The sequence below is a fragment of the Canis lupus genome, chromosome 20 (genome assembly GCF_003254725.2).
Source record: "Canis lupus dingo isolate Sandy chromosome 20, ASM325472v2, whole genome shotgun sequence".
NCBI lineage: Eukaryota > Metazoa > Chordata > Mammalia > Carnivora > Canidae > Canis > Canis lupus.
Genome location: NC_064262.1, coordinates 41035139 through 41055600, shown reverse-complemented (window position 1 = coordinate 41055600; position 20462 = coordinate 41035139). Strand labels below are relative to the sequence as shown.

The 20462-nt window shown below is 45.1% G+C and overlaps 1 protein-coding gene and 1 long non-coding RNA gene across 6 annotated transcripts in view; one reads left to right on the top strand and one right to left on the bottom strand.

The window, feature by feature from the left end:
• Nucleotides 1-12809: 12809 nt before the first annotated feature.
• On the bottom strand, nucleotides 12810-20181 carry NME6 (NME/NM23 nucleoside diphosphate kinase 6). 2 transcript variants are annotated; one of them, XM_025455717.3, is made up of 6 exons: nucleotides 20048-20181; nucleotides 17707-17803; nucleotides 15824-15926; nucleotides 14637-14676; nucleotides 13853-14013; nucleotides 12810-13575 (listed from the first exon to the last, which is right to left on the bottom strand). In XM_025455717.3, the coding sequence occupies exons 2-6, from the start codon at nucleotides 17794-17796 to the stop codon at nucleotides 13409-13411; spliced, it is 561 nt and encodes a 186-aa protein (XP_025311502.1). In that variant the 5' UTR covers nucleotides 17797-17803; nucleotides 20048-20181; the 3' UTR covers nucleotides 12810-13408. The 2 variants fall into 2 exon arrangements, with proteins under 2 accessions (XP_025311502.1, XP_025311503.1); XM_025455718.3 differs by having other exon boundaries at nucleotides 19992-20124.
• LOC125752104 (uncharacterized) overlaps nucleotides 20064-20462 on the top strand; it is a 39876-nt gene continuing 39477 nt past the window's right edge. For all 4 annotated transcript variants that reach the window (XR_007404216.1, XR_007404217.1, XR_007404218.1 and 1 more), the window contains exon 1: nucleotides 20064-20202. This is a non-coding gene — a long non-coding RNA (uncharacterized LOC125752104). The remainder of the gene's footprint in view (nucleotides 20203-20462) is intronic.

Sequence of the window (20462 nt, the reverse complement as noted above, 5' to 3'; positions counted from 1 at the left end):
GATGGCCTTTGCTCCTTGTGGCTAGCTTGGGGGCAAAAGCATGAGCTCAGGAACCATGCTTTTAGCTTGGTCTTTTTAGGGCAGGATGGCCCACACAGATGTTTGTGATGAGAGGAACCACCCCAAACAGACAAGATCAGAGCATCTAGTGATGTTAATGTTGACCTGTATCAGTCACCAAAGCTGTGGGCTGCTGCCTCCAGAGCACATAATAGGTAGGCATCCAAGGAATGGTAGTCCCTCTCTTCCCTTTAGGGGAGAGGTTTTGATGTATAAAACTTGTATTTTCTGGTTTTTCCGAGAATGACTTTGGTGGCTCAAGACTGGAATGTCTTTAAACACAAGGTGGAGGAAGCGTATTGTCTAGCTGTGATCTCATGGTGTAAATCATTGCTAGGAACTCAAAGTTTGGGGCCACATTCACTGGAACAGCCCCAGAATGCATAGCAGGTCAGGTGAATTACTTGGTGCCTTGTAACCAGCCAGATGCCACCTGTGAGGAAGATGAGTGGAGTTTGGCCTTGTCAGCATCTGCTCACCTAGTGCTGAATGTCACTGTGTTGCACTAAAGATGAACAATATTTTCTACTTGTGATCTCAATGCCAGTTTTGGGATTTTTGTTTGTGTGTTTTTGTTTTTAAAGCTCTTGATTGGGGGCACCTGGGTGGCTCAATCAGTTCAGTTGATTTCAGCTTGGATCATGATCTCAGGGTCGAGAGATTGAGCCCCCCTATCAGGCTCCACATTCAGCATGGAGCCTGCTTGAGTTTCTCTCCCTCTGTGCCCCCCATGTACACTCACACACACATACTCTCTCTCTCTCTCCAATAAATAAATACATCTTTAAAACTTTTTGATTGGTATAAAAGCCTCTAAATAAATCAGTGTGGTGGATATTGAAATGTTTCTATGGGTCTATGTCTATCTTTTTGCTGCCAAACTGCCCCGTAGTAAGAGCTTTAGCTTTAGAGCACATGGGTTCATGGATTTTACAAAATAAGCATGGTGGAGCTGTGCTCAGTTGAGTAGGAGGTGTTTTTCCCCTCTTCCACATGTTGGAGCCAGTCAGCCTAATGGTTTTTGTGACCACCAATGATCCTCCCTGTTCACAAAGGTCTTTGTAGCATTTGAAAGACACTGAGCACCTGCATCTAGTTTGGCCGGATCCTGTTTTCCAGGACGAGGATGTGTACATCAGTGTGGTTCTGACGGGAATCTGTGGTCTGGTTATAGTACTGTCACCCTGCAGTTGGTTCCGGGGCCCAAGGGCAGGTCTGGCTAACCACCTCAGGAGCTTGGGGTACTGCATCTTTTGTCTAGGGTGGAAAACCAAGTTAGGGGAGCTTATAGAATCCAGAAAAACTTGAGGTAAAAAAGCAATCCAAACGAACCATTAGTATGCAGGGGGGTAGACCAAGAGGAGAATCCTGAAGAAGGTCCAGGGTGGACTGGACAGCTGAACCAGACGTGGTGGTTTCACAAGGAGCCAGAGGAATTTCTCAAGCTGAACCTGTAGTCCCATGAGCTTTGTCAAGAGTAGGGGGTGGGGGACACTTAGAAGCCTCTGCCAAAGTTAGCCACTGGCAATGTCTGCTCTTTTCCTTCCCTACCTCCTCCTTGAGGAAGATAAAGGGTAACCTCCCCATGTTGTTTGGTTGGGTAAAGCCAAAACTAAAAAACAGGAAAAAAACCAAAAAAACAAAAAAAAAAAACCCTCACACACACAAGGTAGGAAAACGTCAAATAACTTCCCCAGGATAGACAGATTTATTTAAATTCCCTGAAAAAGAGTTTGGTGAGCTAAATACAGCACAGTCTCACCCAACCACGGCACAATCTTTTTATCTCATTACCCACACTGTGTGCTAGGGAATGGAAATTTCATATGACTAGTCTGCGAAATCTGAATAGTGTGCAACTTGGCAAGCCTCAGCTACAATTGGTAAAAGAGAAGACAGTTTTCTTGCCCATTGCCAAACTCCGGCGTCAGAGCCATCCTAGGTCTTGCTCACCCTTCCTGTCTACCAGCATAGCCCCACCCTCTGTCCTGCCTGCTCCTAGGATGCTGCTAATTTCACCCAAGGAGCACAGCAGAGCTCAGACCCATCAATAACCTCCCCCACCAGGAGTGTTCCTGGTTGATGGTGCCGGATTCAAAGTCCCAGGGATGCAGAGAGGGAAGGGCTTTGGGAGGGTTGGGTGCACAGGAGAGGTGGCCGTGGTTATCCTTGTCTGGATAGATGAAGGAGGCTTCTGGGTAAGGCTGCCTCAGGCCAGAGCTGTGGGGCGCACTTTCTCCCATAGACACACTTAGTCCATCCAGTCCCTAAATACATTATTCCATTCCTTCCTAGAATAATAATTCCATAGCATTTTCACAATAATGACAGTGTAACATCTGTAATTACAATCTGATTTTGAATATGATCTCTTTACCTAATGAATATTTAAATCAGAACATAAGAATATGCTGAATTTGTTAGAACCAGCCTAGTTTTATTTATTTATTTATTTTTTTAAATATTTTATTTTATTTTTTTTTTAATTTTTATTTATTTATGATAGTCACAGAGAGAGAGAGAGAGGCAGAGACACAGGCAGAGGGAGAAGCAGGCTCCATGCACCGGGATCCCGACGTGGGATTTGATCCCGGGTCTCCAGGATCGCGCCCTGGGCCAAAGGCAGGCGCTAAACTGCTGCGCCACCCAGGGATCCCCCAGCCTAGTTTTAAATACTCAGCTTTATTTACAAAGGAAATCCCAGTTAAACTGCCTGAGAAGTAGTGATTTTTAAGCCTTCTTCCCTGTATCTGAGAGGAGGTGTGTTGGGTGGACATAGGAACCCCTCATTTACATTTTGCTGATGGGGAAACTAGGATGCTAAAGCAAGGAAATGGTGGGTTTTAGATTTTCCATCAGTTCTTTTGGATTGCAAATTCAGTGTATTCAACCACGATATTATATTGCTCAAGATGAGATAATCTGAGAGGATCAAAGGTCACTAAAAAACACGGAGAGCATAAAGGAAAAATAAGTCCTTCACACTCTCTCCCCAACCTGGCTAACTGCTCCGGGATCCAAGACCCGCAGGAGCCTCTCCATCTCACAGCTCAGAGCTGGAGGCTGCGGCCTCGGTCCGGAGAGCCAGGCAGAGCCTCATCTCGGTGGGGAGAATGAAGGTCACGGCCTCGAGCATGGGGACATCATGGCCCTGATCAGGTGGGCCAGGGCTCTGGTCACCTGTGGTTATGGCTCAAGAAAGTGGCATTAAGGGGCACCTGGATGGCTCAGTCGAGCATCTGCCTTGGCTCTGGTGGGGAGGCCTGGGGGTCCTGGGGTCCTGGGATGGAGCCCGCTGTGGGGCTCCCTGCTCAGCGGGGAGTCTGCTTCTCCCTCTCCCTCTGCCCCTTCCCTCCGCTCCTGCATAGTCTCTCTTTCTCTCCAACAAATAAATAAAATCTTTTTTTATTTTTATTTTTTTTTAACATTTTATTTAGGGACGCCTGGGTGGCTTAGCGGTTGCGCTTCTGCCTTTGGCTTGGGGCATGATCCCGGGATCCAGGATCAAGTCCCCCATCGGGCTCCTTCTGGAAGCCTGCTTCTCCCTCTGCCTCTCTCTCTCTCTCTCTCTCTCTCTCTCTCATGAATGAATAAATTTTACTTATTTACGCATGAAAGACACACAGAGGCAGAGACACAGGCAGAGGGAGAAGTGGGCTCTTCAAGCGGAGCCTGATGTGGTACTCGATCCTAGACCCCGGGATCACGCCCTGAGCTGAAGGCAGACGCTCAACTGCTGAGCCACCCAGGCGACCCAATAAATAAAATCTTAAAAAAAAAAAAACAAAAAAAAAGTGGCATTAAAATCTCTCTCACACCCCCCCCCTTTTTAAGATTTTATTTATTTATTCATGAGAGACAGGCAGGCAGAGGAAGCCCAATTTGGGACTTGATCCCAGGACTCGGGGATCACAACCTGAGCCAAAGGCAGATGCTGGACCATTGAGCCACTCAGGTGCACCTGGAAGTTCAAGTTTAAAGTGTAATTAAATACAGCAGTTCTGTGTTTCATAGGTTTTTTGGTATCCCAAATCATATTTTTGTTCATTTATTTAAAACCTAAAACTGGGCAGCCTGGGTGGCTCAGCGGTTTAGCACCACCTTCAGCCCAAGGTGTGGTCTTGAAGACCAGGGATCCAGTCCAACGTCGGGCTCCCTGCATGGAGCCTACTACTCCCCGCACCCCGCCCCCCCCCCCCCCCCGGCCCTCATGAGTGAATAAATAAAATATTTAAAAATAAATAAATAGGAAACCCTGGGTGGCTCAGCGGCAAACCCGGGATCGAGTCCCGCGTCAGGCTCCCTGCGTGGAGCCTGCTTCTCCCTCAGCCTTTGTCTCTGCCTCTTTGTGTCTCTTATGAATAAATAAATAAAATCTTTAAAAAATAAAAATAAAAAAATAAATCCTAAAACTGATTATTTATCTAGGTTGACAAATACAAAACTATCCAGGATATTCTTGAGTTCTTTTTTTTTTTTAATTTTTATTTATTCATGGTAGTCACACAGAGAGAGAGAGAGAGGCAGAGACACAGGCAGAGGGAAAAGCAGGCTCCATGCACCAGGAGCCTGACGTGGGATTCGATCCCGGGTCCCCAGGATCCCGCCCTGGGCCAAAGGCAGGCGCTAAACCTCTGCGCCACCCAGGGATCCCTATTCTTGAGTTCTTAAGAGCTATATTTTCAGAGTTGCACACAAATTTCTATCAGAAGATTTTTCAGGATTTCTCTTCCTTTGGCATAGCGAAGAATTAGATAGTTCTGGTTTGTTTTATTTCTATCTAATTGGATCTGTTTTGAACTCTTTTCATCTGACTTGAATTGGCCCCCTTTTACTCCATTTGGGTTTTGACCTAGTTTCTCCATCTCTTTCAATGTAGATTCACCCATTTAAATTTGCTTTCAACTGACTTAATTTGGCCTTGTTTTTATCTTGTTTCATCTGGTCTTTTTTTTTTTTTTTTAAAGATTTTATTTATTTATTCATGAGAGACACAGAGAGAGAGAGGCAGAGACACAGACAGAGGGAGAAGCAGGCTCCATGCAGGGAGTCCAATGTGGGACTGGATCCTGGGACCCCAGGATCACAGCCTGAGCCGAAGGCAGACGCTTAACTGCTGAGCCACCCAGGCATCCCTCATCTGGTCTTCTTATTCTCTATGCTCATACATTTTGATGATTCTGAGACTATGTTAAAATTGCCTTAAAATAACCTGATTCAAATTAATCTTCACACTGAGATTTTGGATCCAATTGGATCCATTTCAGGATTTAAACTGTTTTGCTACTCTTGATTCATCCTTTCCTTCTTCTCCATATTTTTTTTCTCTTGTTGCTGAATTTTTATTTTTATTTTTATTTATTTATTTTTTTAAAGATTGTATTTATTTATGATAGACATGGAGAGAGAGAGAGACAGAGACAGAGACAGAGACAGAGACAGAGACACAGGCAGAGGGAAAGGCAGGCTCCATGCCAGGAACCCGATGTGGGACTTGATCCCCAGGCTCCAGGATCACGCCCTGGGCCAAAGACAGGTGCTAAACCGCTGAGCAACCCAGGGATCCCCTGTTGCTGAATTTTTAAAAGCAAGTCCCATATAATGTGACATACCACTTCTAAAAATATCACAGTGCAACTCTACTAAATAAGGACATTTTGCTTTACATAACCACAGTATCATTATCACATCTCACAAAATTATCAGTAGTGCCTTCATATCATCTAACACTCAGTCCATGTTCAGATTTACCTGAACATCTCAAAAAAGTCTTTTTGCAAATTTGGATCAGGATCCAGACAAGATCCACAAATTCCTTTTTTTTTTTAAATGTCTCTTAAATCTGTAACAATTCTTCCTTCTTCTGCTGGTTTTTCCCCATAGGCCTTGGATCTGTTTGTAATGCTGTGAATCTAGAATATAAATCTGTTTTAGATAATATCATAAAGTAATTTTTACAAAGATTGTAAATCGAGGGAAAATACTTTCAAACTTTATCAAGAACTATTCACCAATATAAAAAAAAATCATACCACCAATTGCAGAGCTGGTTGTAGTCTTTGAATTACCACCTACATAGCACATTTGTGTCTATAACCAATAAAATATGTGCATGCCACTCATCAGTAAGACACATCCTTGTCTGTCTGCATTTGTAACTGTCATGTCCACAATGAACTGCCTATAGCATCTGATTGCTTTATTATGTCTCTTAATGCAGTCCTGACAAGAAATTCATATTGAAATGCATAATGTTTTATTATAAATTCCTTTTTAAAATTCTTTTTTGATATTTTAGATAGGGTAGCACATTATTTTAAAAATATTCTTTGTATGGGCACAACTTATTAAATATAAATTTCATTTCAGGACCATAAGTGAGATGTTAGAAAACATAGACTATAAAAAGGAGACTTTGAGGGTACCTGGCTGGCTCAGTTGGGGGAGCATGTGACTCTTGATCTCGGGGTTTTGAGTTCAAGCCCTGTGTTGGGTGTACAGTACAGATAACTTAAAAACAAAATCTTTGAAAAAAAAAGAAGGAGGCTTTGATTTTGACAGTGTTGTCAACCTTTTATCTATCTTCTATCTAACCCTTTAGTTCTTTCTTTTTTTTTTTAATTTTTATTTATTTATGATAGTCACAGAGAGAGAGAGAGAGAGAGAGAGAGGCAGAGACACAAGCAGGCTCCATGCACCGGGAGCCCGATGTGGGATTCGATCCCGGGTCTCCAGGATCGCGCCCTGGGCCAAAGGCAGGCGCCAAACCGCTGCGCCACCCAGGGATCCCTAGTTCTTTCTTAATTAACTCTGCTCCTATCACTCATTCATTCAAAAATATTTATTAACTCTCAAATGTTAGGCCCAGTTTTGGGTTCTTGGAACATACCACTGATATGTCTGGGAGAAAGGAGTTCATTACATAGGAACCAGCCAGTGCTAGGCTTCAAGAGGGGAGGTCAGTGTGGCTCTGGTGAAGCAAATGAAGGGTGGAGAATAGATGGAGTCAGAAAGGCAGCAGATCACCAGAGAATGTGGAACCTAGCAGGCCCCTCTGAGGAGCTAGTTTGGCTTTTACTCAGAACATTATAGACTTAAAAAAATATGATAAATGAAGAGTCCTATTTATTAGAAATGTAGAACAAAGAAGGAAGAGGGGTGCCGGACTGGCTCAGTTGAGCATCTAACTCTTGATTTCAGCTCAAGTCATGATGTCAGGGTGGTGAGACTGACCCCTGCCTCAGGCTCCATGAAGTCTGCCTGGGATTCTCTCTCCCTTTTCCTCATGCCTGTCCCCCAACTCTCTCTACCTCTCGAAGAAGAAGAAGAAGAAGAAGAAGAAGAAGAAGAAGAAGAAGAAGAAGAAGAAGAAGAAGAAGAAGAAGAAGGAGGAGGAGGAGGAGGAGGAGGAGGAGGAGGAGGAGGAGGAGGAGGAGGAGGAGGAGGAGGAGGAGGAGAGAAGGAGAAGAGAAGGAGAAGGAGAAGGAGAAGGAGAAGGAGAAGGAGAAGGAGAAGGAGAAGAAGGAGAAGAGAAGGAGGAGGAGGAGGAGGAAGAGGAAGAGGAGGAGGGGGAGGAGAAAGAGAATTGCCTTTAGTCACCCACTTCCACTCCTTTCTTCTATTCCTGATCTCAGAGCAGAGCTCTCCAGACTTCAGGGAATAGTATCTTTTGGTTGGGTGAGGGTCCTGGTAGGGTTGGATTCAGTAGCTCCTCTGGAGCAGCATGATTTAGCCACGCCTGATTTTGTCCTTAGAGAGTCATGCAGTTGGGTTGGGTGTCTGGAAATCTCCTGATCAGGATATCCTGGTGGTAGCTCTGCAGCCTTAGACTGCTTCCAGATTTAGTTTATATACTAAATTGGGTTAGCTTTTCCCCCAGAAGATATTGCATCTGTGTCAGGGGCTTAATTCTCATGGGCTTCTTTTCTCCAAAAACCTAGTCTTTGCTTGGAAGCTTTTTTTTTTTTTTTTCTTTAAGGACAGATTTAGTAGGATATAAACCTTTGCATCCTAATTAGTCAGCGTTATCTGTGGTTTGTTTAAGAGCATATCCTGTACCCTGTTTTGTTTCTTGCTTTGTGACTACGGATAAGTTACTTAACCTCTCCACCTCAGTTTCCCCATCTATGAAATGATAATAGCAGGATTAAATTTGATTTTCATGTGTAGCAAAGTCCTGGGCCCATAGGAAGTGCTATTTATTATGGCAAATACTAATGGTAATAACAATATTCTTAGAATCCAAATGTTAGGTCATAAAGCAAACACCACCAAAACTTAGTTTAAAAAAATTCTGAGTTTATTTAATTGTCAGTTAAAGATGTAAACCAGTAGACAAACTTTTACCGAATAGTTTGCAGAGAAATGTCAGGGATGTTTAAGGACTAGAAAGGCAGTTTTATGGCATTTGTGCTAATAAAAGATAAAAAATTAGCATTCCAAATGGGATGGAATGAATCTATGGTCTGTACATATATGGTGAAAGCAGTCCTCTTAATTTTTTTTTAAGATTTTATTTGTTTATTCATGAGAGACACAGAGGAGAGAGAGAGAGGCAGAGACACAGGTGGAGGGAGAAGCAGGCTTCATGCAGGGAGCCGGATGCAGGGCTCGATCCCAGGACTCCAGGATCATGCCCTGAGCCAAAGGCAGGCACTCAACTGCTGAGCCACCCAGGCGTCCCAAACATTCATTTTTATGAAAAATAGATTATACCTAACCTTGGAACTAGAACTTAGATCTGGATCTTGTAGCTGGAACTCAACATGGACTTTAGACATGGATTTAATCTGGATCTTAGATTCACCTTACACCTGGGAAATGGGCCTAGAATTGGACCTTGGATCTGGTCCTTGAACCTCTGCCTTGGATCTGACTGTGTGGATCCAGACTTTGGGTCTTGACCTGAACCTGCACTTTGGAAGTAGTTGAGTGTACCTCAACCTTGAACATGGGCCTTGAATCTAGACTGTGAATCTGGACCTAGATTTGACATTAAGCACTAACCTTGGACCTAAGCCTCAAATATGAACATAGATGTTGGACCTGGACCATGGATCTGGATCTTAGATATAGTCTTTGGAACTGAACACTGACCTGCTCCTGAACTTTGTTGTAGATATTGGATATGGAACTGGTCTGTAAGTTAGTCCTGACATTAAACCTGGTCCTTTGGGCAGCCCGGGTGGCTCAGCGGTTTAATGCCGCCTTCAACCCACGGCCTGATCCTGGAGACCCGGGATCGAGTCCCACATCAGACTACCTGCATGGAGCCTGCTTCTCCCTCTGCCTGTGTCTCTGCCTCTCTCTCTCACTCTGTATCTCTCATGAATAAATAAATAAAATCTTAAAAAAAAATAAACCTGGTCCTTGAACATGGACTTCTATATTGATATAGAATAGTATCGTGGATCTCAGATTTGAACACTGAACATTTGAAACTTGGATCTGCCCTTTGGGCTTGAATGTAGGGTGTAGATCTGTGTTTGATCTTGGATACTTATATTGGTCTTAGGCTTTGGAAATGGGACATGGATCTTGAACCTGGCCCTTGACCTAAATGTAGACTTAGGGACCTTGTTCTCAAGCTCTGGACCTGGACCTTGACCTCAGATTTGGGCCTAGATCTTGGAGTTGGCCCTTAGATCTCAAACTGGCCCTTGGACATAGAACTGGACCTTGGACTTGAACATCAAATCTCATCTGTGGAACTCTCTTTGTCTGTGATGTTGGACCTGTCCTCAGTCTTCAGTGATGGATCTAGCCCTTGCAACTGTTACTTGAATGTCAACATCTAAACTGAGACTTTGACCTCATGTCAAGACCTCATACCTAGACATCAGACCTACACTAGGACATTGACCTTGGACCTGGAATGTTGATCTGAACCAGAACCCTAGATCTAGACTGGGGGACCTGGGTCTTAGACTGGAACCTTCGTTTGGGACTCAACTTGTCCTGGACATTGAACTCAGACATGGGATTGACTTGGATCTTGGAACTTACTTTTGACTTTGACTTAGATGTCTAACTTTGGTCACAGAACTTGGACTTTGGGCACTTGTTTTGGTCTCTTTTGTGTTACTCCATCAGCTTATTATCTTTCCATGGGGGAGGGTAGCCGCAGACTTGGCTAGGAAGTAGAGTACTTCCCCTAGTTATTGATAGCTGGCACTCCTGATCAATCCTCCTGTCAGTTTGCCGGGTGTTTTGAGCTGGACTTTCTATTTAGTCTGTTTACTCATGGGAAAGAATAGGCCATATGGGCTGCCATCTATTGCTGGGTTAGGATTTGGGAAATGCCTAGTCTTGCTCACCTTGTTCTGTTGTGTGGGGAGACCTAAGATGCCCTGCTGCTGTGTTGTTCCTCTAGTCTGGAAGTCTCAAACCAGTTCTACTTCAGAGAACTTTTCAGAGTTCCCTTTGTTTTTTTGCATTCTTTTCAGGTTTATGGTTGTACTCAGCAGGGAGGAGCAAAGATAAATGGGTCTACACCATTTTGTCTATACTGAAAGTCATTGGTCATTGCTGTTCTAGGTTACTCTGTTGAGAGTTTTGCTAAAGGTGAGAAGAGATATGGGACAGTGGCATGAAGGAGATGTGGTGTGAAAATTTGCTTTTATTTATTTTTTATTTCTTAAATTTTAAGTAGACTCCATGCCCAAAGTGGGGCTTGAATTCATGACCCTGAGATTACAAGTCACATGCTTTACCAACGGAGCCATCCAGGAGCCCCTACTTATTTATTTTTTAATGAGAGGAACTGCAGCATGTTTGTAACATCTCTCTCCTGATGATGCAGGACGCATAGGCAATAATTACTGGAGCAATGCCTTGAATAGGTGGCAGACAATAAGATGTCCTGCACAAAATGGGGAAAGCTTTAAATAGGAGGTTGGAAGGTTTGTCTATTGTTTATTCTAACAGGAGTGATGCAGAGTACATGAGCACAGATGCAGGTAGGTGCTCAGTAAGGTCTTAGAAGTCTATGGAGTTTCTTTCCTGGCTGTTAACTTCCTGAAAGAGGAGGCAGGGTTAACAGTTGGGCAATGAGGAAGAAGAAAGAAGCTATTGGAGGTTTGGAGAGAGAATATATGAAAAAGTTACATAGGAGAGTGAATGAGCAAATAGTCTAGGTCTAGAAGACATGAGAGACGAATATAGAAGACTATGATTTAAAAATAGGATTTCAAGATTTTAAAGATGGAGGGATCCTAAGCAATGTCAAAGACCACACTATGGATAGCTTAGTGCTATTTACAAAGCAATGATACCTATGTCTGGTGCTGAACTGGGCAACAGTGATAAAAGCATGAGGAAACCAGTCTCCTCTGGAGTGGTTAGTGTGCAAGCCACACTGGAGTGGGCTGCTGGGAAAAGGGGGATGAGCCTGTTAGAGCAGACAACTGGTGTGGGTTTGTTTGTATAGAGATGAAGAAACAGAGGTAGCTGAAGAGGAAAGTGGAGTTAAAAAGATTTTGAAAGATGGGAGACACCAAAACATGTTTGAATTCAAAGGGAAGGGACCCAGCAGAGAAAGTGAAAGTGCAGTAGAGACTAGAAAATCAAAAGAACAAGGTGGGATTCAGAGCACATGGAAAGACTGGCTTAATGGGAAGCAGGACCCTTCCTGTATTGTAATAGGAAGAGAAGAGAAGGTGGGAGCATATGCAGATACATTTATAGATTTGGATGTGAGAAGATTCTCTAAGACACTTAGATATTTCACTCTAAGCCCAAAGGTAGTAGGACACTATAAATGCTTCAGCCCATCATCTTCCACGCAAGGTAACCCCCCTATTGGCACAGAGGACCTGCTCTTGCCAAGGTCACAGTGACCTCCATGCTGCCACATTTAGAGGGTATTTTAAAAGCTTCATCTTTCTGGACTTCATAACAATATTCAACATTGCTTCATTCTCCAGAAAAACTCTTCTTTTGACTTTCCTGATCCACACATCCTTGTTTCTTTCCTTCCTTCTCTATTTCTTTATCTGCTTTGTTAGCTTGTGCAAATATTTTTCACAAATTCTATATAAATTCAAGGTTCCTCACTACTCCCTGTATGGTAAATTGTCATAGTTATGGCACCCCTCCTCCTTCCCAATGATTCACACCTCCCAGTATCCATGCCCCCCTTATAGTTTCGTCACACTTGGACCCTGGGCTTGGCCACATGACCTGCTTTGGCCAATGAGATATTAACAAACATGATACAAGCAGCAGCTTAATAAGCTTATGAATGGGGGCCTGTCCTCTTGGAACCCTGAAACAATCATGCTATGAAGCAGTTCAGGATAAAATACCACATTTGACCCACCTGCTGAATGCAGCCACATGAGTGAGTCCAAGTGACACCAGCAGAATCACCCAGCCAATCCAGAGACACATAAAAATAAACTACAGTTTTAAGTCACTAAATGTTGAGGTGATTTGTAATGTAGCAATGGTTAACTTTCATTCTCATCTATAACAGAGACATGGCTAACTTTAGTGGCTTTGTGCAAAACAGAAAAGTGAGTCATAAAAACATGCTTCTATTGGGCAGACACATCCTTGTTCAAATAAAAGTTGCCCCTTCCCCTAGGATGCAGCCCTACCCCTGGTGCACAACATGCATTTGGGCCCACACTCAACTTTGTCACTGGGTTCCTTTATGCACTAGACAAGCTACACACATGTGTGAACCTTCTGGGAGATTTCTACACAATCCTCTCCATTTAGCATAGACCAGAAACTTGGCTCCAGGACAGTTTTTTTCTTAAGTTTATTTGAGAGAGAGAGAGCAAGATGGGGGGCAGATGGAGGAGAGAAAGAATCTCAAGCAGACTGCACTAAGCACAGAGCCTGATGCAGGATTCAATCCCACGACCCAATCAATCATGACCTGAGCTAAAATCAAGAGTCTGATGCTTAACAGACTGAACCACCCAGGCATTCCTGGGACAGGTTTAATTATTCCACTTAAGGAGAAAGAGAGAAAGCACCTAGAATAGTGCTCCTAGTCTTGAAGATTCAGTAGAACACTGACTTTTATTGAGGAAGACAGGCCAAGTGGTGCTTATAGTCACTGCATTTTTCAGGCAAGTCAATTAGGCAAACTCCTCCTTGAAAAGGATGAATAGTTCTTAGAGAAAAGAGGAGCCATTACTGCTCTGAACCACCCATGAACATTCTGGAAAAGAGGTAGATAGCTAGATTCTAGAGCAGGTGGAAGTGAGGAGCTAGATCCTCAGGTATGTGTGGTGCCCAGCAAAGATGGTGCTACGATCCCCAGGCCTCCCTGGTCCTAGGTCTCTGAGAAAAGGCTGGGCAGTGCAGCCAGTCTTCACAGACCAACAGGCTTGCATCAGGCTGGTCCTGGGCCTCCTGGTCCGGCTGCACAGTGGATGCCTCCCTCTGGACTGTAGTGCACAGGGCCACAGCGCAGCTGGGGCTCCTCTTCCTCATACCAGCGCTGTTCACTGAAGTCAGGGAAGAAGGCTGCAATCTCTCTGCTGGCGGAAATCACAGAGTCTGCAAGGGGAGGTAAGAAAGAGAAGGAGTTCTCATAAGGAGTGCCAGTTGGAGGCAAGAGACAGTTATAATCAGATTCAGAAACCTGAGCCTCTAGTTCTGCCTCCTGACCCTAAGTCCTGAGGCCATGTCTGCGGAGATGGCCACAAAAGAAGAGAAATGTATTTGGGAGGAAAGTTTATGGCAGGGTTACCCCTTAACTCCAACATATGGCCTGACCACCAACCCCAAACCATCCTCTCTTATTGGTGGCCAAGGACAGGGGAGGCGGACTCACCAGAGCCATGGGTCGTGTTGCGGGTGTCAGTGAGGCCGAAACTTCCACGAATTGAATCTGGAGCCACATGACGTGCTCGAAACACTCTAGTGGGTCCCATCAGGGTCCTCCAGAGTTGGATGGCATCCTTGCGGGCAAGGATGTAGGCTCGGATTGGTCCGCTGTGTACAAAAGGAGCACATGTCAGGAATCTGGCTATGTGGTTGAGGAGGGCACACTGTGAGCAGGGCATGAATAAAGGCATACTATGTCCTGAGAGTTACCCTGCCTTTCTAGCTAAGGACTGATGCTGCTTCAAGTAGTAAGTGATGGAAGGCCACTCCGTGTATACATGAAAGGCCACAGAGGTCAGCATAGTGGCTCAGTAGCATTTAACAACACTCTTCTCTAGCCATTGGACCAATAACCATCATGGGACAAGTGGCTACCAGGTCAGTGTTGGCTTAGTCATAGCCTCAAGTCCATGTATCTTCAGACACTTAACACTGATTACAACTTTAAAGAGTGTCAAATGAAACTTAAAAATTTAGGGAGCAAGAGAGATAATTTTTTAAAAGATTTTATTTATTTATTCATGAGAGACACACACGCACACAGAGAGAGAGGTAGAGACACAGGCAGAGGGATAAGCAGGCTCCATGCAGGGAGACTGACGTGGGACTTGATCCCAGGTCTCCAGGATCACACTCTGGGCTGAAGGTGGCATTAAACCGCTGAGCCACCTGGGCTGCCCCGAGAGATAAATCTTGGTGGATAAAGATGCCAAAACGAAAATTAGAAGTACCTGGCCATGTACTCCACCAGCCGCTGATAGAAAAAACGCCCTGCAAGGAGAGAGTAACTTCATCAAGACATTGGTGCCCAAGAGAACGTTTGTACTTCTGCCTCCTTACTCAAAATAACAAAAATTGTTTTATTTTTAAAAAAGATTTGGTGTACCTGAGTGGCTCAGTCAGGGTCCTGGAATCGAGTCCCACATTGGGCTTCCTGCTTAGCAGGGAGTCTGCTTCTCTCTGCCTCTCTGGCCTTCTGCCCCTCGTCCCCTGCTCCTCTCTCTGCACATGTTCTCTCTCTCTCAAATATTTTTGAAATAGATTTTATTTATTTATTCATCCACTTTAGAGAGAGAGTGCAAGGGAGAGGGGCAGAGAGAGAAAGGGAGAGAGTGGAGCCTGATGGGGGGCTCAATCCCATGACCTTGAGATCATGACCTGAGCCAAAACCAAGAGTCATATGTTCAACCGACTGCACCACCCAGGCACCCCAATAAAAACTGTTTTAGAGAAAAGAATAAGGACATACCTGGGTCTGAATCTAGGCACTGCCACTTACAACCTGTGCAATTTTGGGTAGGTCATTAATTTTCCTAACTCAGGCTCCTAATCTTTGTACTGGAGACATAACAATACCTACACCCCATAGGGCTCTAGGGAAAATTCAATGAAATCATGAGCACCAGGACAAGGTCTGAAATAGTAAACATGCACTAACTACTAACTACTGATATCATCAGGACATAAAACTAAATTTTTGGTTAGGACTACGAAGTGGAACCCTCCTAGAAAAAAAATTTTTTTTAAAGATTTAATGTATTTATTTATTTGAAAGAGAAAGAGAGAGTGCAAGTGGGGGGAGGACCAGAGGGAGAGGGAAAAGCAGACTCCAAACTGAGCATGAAGCCAACACAGGGCTCGATCCCATGGCTTGATCCCACGACACGGAGACCACGACCTGAGCCAAAATCAAGAATTGGACACTCAATTGACAGCCACTTAGACACCCCCTGGAAAATATTTTCCGAAGATTGATGATCATGAAAAGTTTGTGTATCAAGCGAGACTTCAGAAGAATGGCCACAGTATTACAGTTGGTAGGTCAGAGACAGCCTGCTATTGTGCATCCAGGTGAAAATCTCTCTTGCACACATCTTGAGACAGAGAAGTCTCCCATTCAAAGGACTGTTGATCCTACCTTCATGCTCTTGGTAAAACTTCTGGCATTCTTCTTTTCTCCACAGAAGTTCTTTCATTCGTACAATAAGGAACTTGTTGCTCAGAATCTGCTGATGAACAGCCTGGATAAACAACCACATCAAAGATAAAAATTGGTCAAAGGGACCTCTGGAATGAATAGGAGACACAGACTGATCAAAAGAACCATGAGGACCCACCAGAGCCCAGGACTTGAGAGTCTGTCCCATAGTTGGGTAGGAAGAGAAAGAAGGTGGAGTGAGGTAAAGACTTTCAGTCACATGGCCAGAGCATGAGCCTCGGGTGCAGGGGGCAGGAAGTGCCATCTCTGCCCTTCTGTTCCTACAGCCCACATGACCCGCTTCTCGAACCATCCTAAAAATATTTTGATAGTGGTCCTGCCTTGAGTTTGTCCCATTCTCTCCAAACTATCACACTCAACAGATTAAGAACACCATAAAAATATATGTCACACTCTGGTCAGAACCTTACTTATGGAATGAGGTACAACTACTCTAGCCCAGTGTTCAAGGCTGTACTGTCCTTGTCCTCCACCTCTTCCAATTCTCTAGTCCCATCACCCCAGCCTGCCTGTGGCCCTCAGATCCACCATATGTGTTCCTGTTTCAGTGTCTCCCTCTAGGGAATACCTGCCCTCCTGAACACTAACTGAAGCCCATCCTTCCTTTGAGCCTGGCCAGGTCCCAACACTTGCAGGCCACCATTTCTGACTGCTCTGGTCTTCCTCTGCACCACAGTGTGCTTACCTAGCAGAATTGCTCAGCTAGTACTTATCCAACTATTGTAGGCAGAACCCTACAATGACCCTCCCCTAGTTCCACCCAGGTTCTGCACCCTACTCTCCAGGACTGTGAATATGATGCAATATGATTATATCATATGGCAAAAGGGATTTTCAGGTGTAATTAAGGTTGCTATCAATTGACTTTGGTGTATTTATTTTTAAAAATTCATTTTAGAGAGAGAGTGAGAGTATGTGGTAGGGAGGGGAGAGGAAGAGGGCAAGAGAAAGAATCTCAAGCAGACTCCCCACTGAGCACAGAGCCCAAAATGGTGCTCAGTCCAATGACCCTGAGATCATGACCTGAGTTGAAATCAGGAGTTGGATGCTCAACCAACTGAGCCACCCAGCCACTCCATCAGTTGTCTTTGCTTTAATCAAAAGGGAAGTTATCAGGATGAGCCTGATTAATCATATGAACTTTTTAAAAGCAGACTTTTATCTGGCTAGCAGCTAAACGAGAAGTCAGATTTAAGCATGAGAAGCACTGAACACACCACTGCTGTCTTGAAGATGGAGTGAGCCATGTGATGAGGAATGTGAGTGGTCTCTAAAATCTGGGAGCAGTCCTTGCCTGAAGGCAAGCAAGGACATGGGGACCTCAGTATTATAACCATAGGAATCAAACTCTGTCAACAACCCGAACAAATTTGGAAGTGGATTCTTTCCCAGATCCTCCAGCTAAGGAGCCAGTCAGCCAACACCTTAACTTTGGCTTTGTGAGACCCTAAGGAAAAATCCAGGAAAGCCTACTGAACTTCTAAATTCTAGAATTGTGAGATAAGAAATGTTGTCTTAAGCTGCTAAGTTTGTGGTAAGTTGTTACACAGCCAGAGAAAACTAATATACATACATTGTCTTGAGGTTTGGTTCTTCTTACTGTATTGGACCCTTATATTTTTTATCTGCCCCAATTCTCCAGTAGATTTTTGTCTTCTTAGAGTCAGAGTCCACAGGTCCTAGCTTTGCCTCCATAGCATCTTTCATAGGACTGTGCTGTCAGTCTTCACAAATGGCTCTGCAGCCCCAGAAACAGAAGCAGTGCCCAGGGCATACAGTAGAGGCTTAGGATTCCTTCTTACCTCCAGAATCAGGGGGTGAGCAACAGCATCAGGCTTGATCAGGGCCAGAGTAAGCTGGAGAGCCTGAGGGCTTCGCAAGATCGAGGTCATCTCACTCCTGCCATCAGAAAGCTGGATTAAGGACCCCTCCATGCTACGCTCCCCACCCTCCCTACTCTGGAGCCATGTAACCTTGAAAGCCAACAGCCATCTCACTTTCAAGGCCTATGGTGGTTACATACAAAGGAGTTACCTATTCAGGAGAAATTCAAGATTAAACATTACTTGTCTCTGCCAATGGTCCCTTCAATTTCTAACTTTTCATTGTGTTTTAGAGGATTTACAATTTACATTGCTAAACAGCCTGGCCCCAAATGTACAGTAACTGTTTCCATTCATAAGGCTTTCTATCCCATAGGGTGCTCCCATCAATTCTAGAAGTGGAAGATTGGATGGACAAGAATTGGGATGTTGCCAGGATACTCTTAAAGAAGTCTGCTGGATACATACGATCTCTTATCTAATCTTACATAGAGATCAGGATCTCCCCTGCCCAAATCAATTCTTTTTTTTTTTTTTTAAAGATTTTATTTATTCAGGAGAGACTCAGAGAGAGAGGCAGAGACACAGGCAGAGAGAGATGCAGGCCCCATGGAAGGAGCCCGATATGGGACTTGATCCTGGGACTCCAACCGTTGAGCCACCCAGGCGTCCCAATCAATTCTTTAATATACGCAGCTGTCCTCAATGGCAAGGCCTGTGGATATGCAACTCCAAGGTCAAGGACCACTTGTAACCATTTTGTATCTGAAGCAGCTGAAACAATGCCTAGGACAAAGGTCAGTTTAATTGACTAATGGAACCTATACAGTCTTGTTCTGTCTATCTTTGTATTTCTAGAGCCTAGCATAGCATAAGAGCTCAATAAATAATCATGGAAATGATATAAGGAACATAAAAGTATTTCTTAAACTGGACCAAGAGAATGTGGGGTATCTCTCAACTGTGAAATTCTATTCACATGTGAGAAACCGATCATCTGATCAGGACTAAGGACTAAGTATAAAAGATTACCTAGTGGAGCTCCTAAATTTGCCAACAAATATGGAGAAGACTTCCATGAAGACACACAGGAATAGTCTGGACAACACTTATTTCTTTTAGGCTGAAAGTAGCCTGACAATCATGTTAAAGGCAGTGCTAGGGTCTCCCCTACTCATGTCCTTTCTACAGCTTTCAGCTGGATGCTCCACTCAAACCACAAAATTAAGTCCAGCCAACCCACTCTCCCTAATATCCCAGGTTGTGAGTAACTGAAAGCAAAAGGAAGCTTCACCATAATCTAAGGAGAGACAGCCTTAACATCTCTCCCTCACCTTCCATATCCATGTTATCACCAAGTTCTGGCAATTTGACCTAAGCAGTGTCTCTCAAATCCATACAATCCTCTCCTCCAGGGCCACCACCCTAGCCCAAGACTTCATCAACCCTCATTGGATTTCTGCAACAGCCTCCTCGATGGCCTCTCAATTTCTACTCCTGCCAGCCTCTACAATTTCCACACAGCAGCCAGTGTACTAAAAATGTAAATCTCATCATGTGAGACATTTCCACAGTCCAAAATGTGCTTCCTCTGGTTACTGCCTATCCATCTACTAGATTTTAGTTCACTTCCCCTATTATGGCTTCTCGGACCTTTTCTTCAGTTATGTCTTCACTCATTAGGTAAGCTCCATGAAAGCATTAAAAGATGCTCACCTATGCAGAGTGTCTAGTACATAATTGAATCTCAACAGTATTTGTTGAATGAATGAATGAATGAATGTGTCTCATCCAGCTATTGCAAGGCCAAGCTGCCAGGGGCCCTCTGGGGAAGGATGTGGCTCCTTTCCGAATGCCAGCCAAGTAATGATTGTCTTGGCCCTTGATTTACAACAAATGTTGACAGATCAAGAAACTCGCTCAACTTCAAAGTTGCTTTATCAGAGAATCACAAATTTCAGAAGTTGCCAGGGTATTCGCCCCCTCACCTGAGGTGCCCATTCCTCTGCTTCAGGGAGCGGGGTGGGGGTGGGGGTGGGGTGGGGCAAGCCCCTCATCCTCCCAGGCGCCACGGGGACCCGCAACCCCCTAACTCTGTCTCGGCTCCCCGTCCTCTACCCTCCCCCGACACCTGAGGCCCAGCTCCCCAACACCCCAGGCTCTCAGCCCCAGTTCTTGACACCAATCCATCTCCTTGCTGCCCCTCATTTCTCTAGGCTTGCAGCCGCGGGACTCCTGCCCCCTGCACCAGGGCCTCAGCGCACCCCGGATTCTGAGCTGTTCTGGCTCCCGCCCAGCAGGAGTTCAGGTCTGGATTCACCTGGTTCTCCACCGCGGCGCCCGGCCACCAGGCACCGCGGTAGCTAGCCTGCGCGGCCCAGGCGGGGTCTTTCGGGCGTTCGGCCGGGCAGCCCTTCCGGGGGTCCTTGCCGGGAAGCCGCGGACCCGGCCGGAAGTGGAGGCGTGGTGTGTGAGGTAAGGGGGAGACGGCGCAGTGGGAGTGGCCGGGCGGAGGCTAGACGGCCTGCGGGCCCAGCGCCGGTGCTGCGGGTGGCCCTTGTCTCTCCGCAGCGCCTGTCCCGGGCTGTACGAAGGGACGGGCCGTCTCGGGCGGGAACTGCCCCTCCGCGCCGGCTTGGGCGCCCTCAGGCGGGAGGGAGGCGGGCGTTCCTGGGCGGCCCTGCGCGGGGGAGGGGGCCGCCTGGCAATGGGACGGAGCTTGCTCGACTCGTTCT

Coding starts and splice junctions, on each gene's coding strand:
- NME6 (XM_025455717.3), bottom strand. CDS start 17,796: ATGACCTCGATCTTGCGAAGCCCTCAGGCTCTCCAGCTTACTCTGGCC. Junction 14,677..15,823: donor GTTTTACCAAGAGCATGAAG/GTAGGATCAACA, acceptor CTCTCCTTGCAG/GGCGTTTTTTCTATCAGCGG. Junction 13,576..13,852: donor CAACACGACCCATGGCTCTG/GTGAGTCCGCCT, acceptor CTCCCCTTGCAG/ACTCTGTGATTTCCGCCAGC.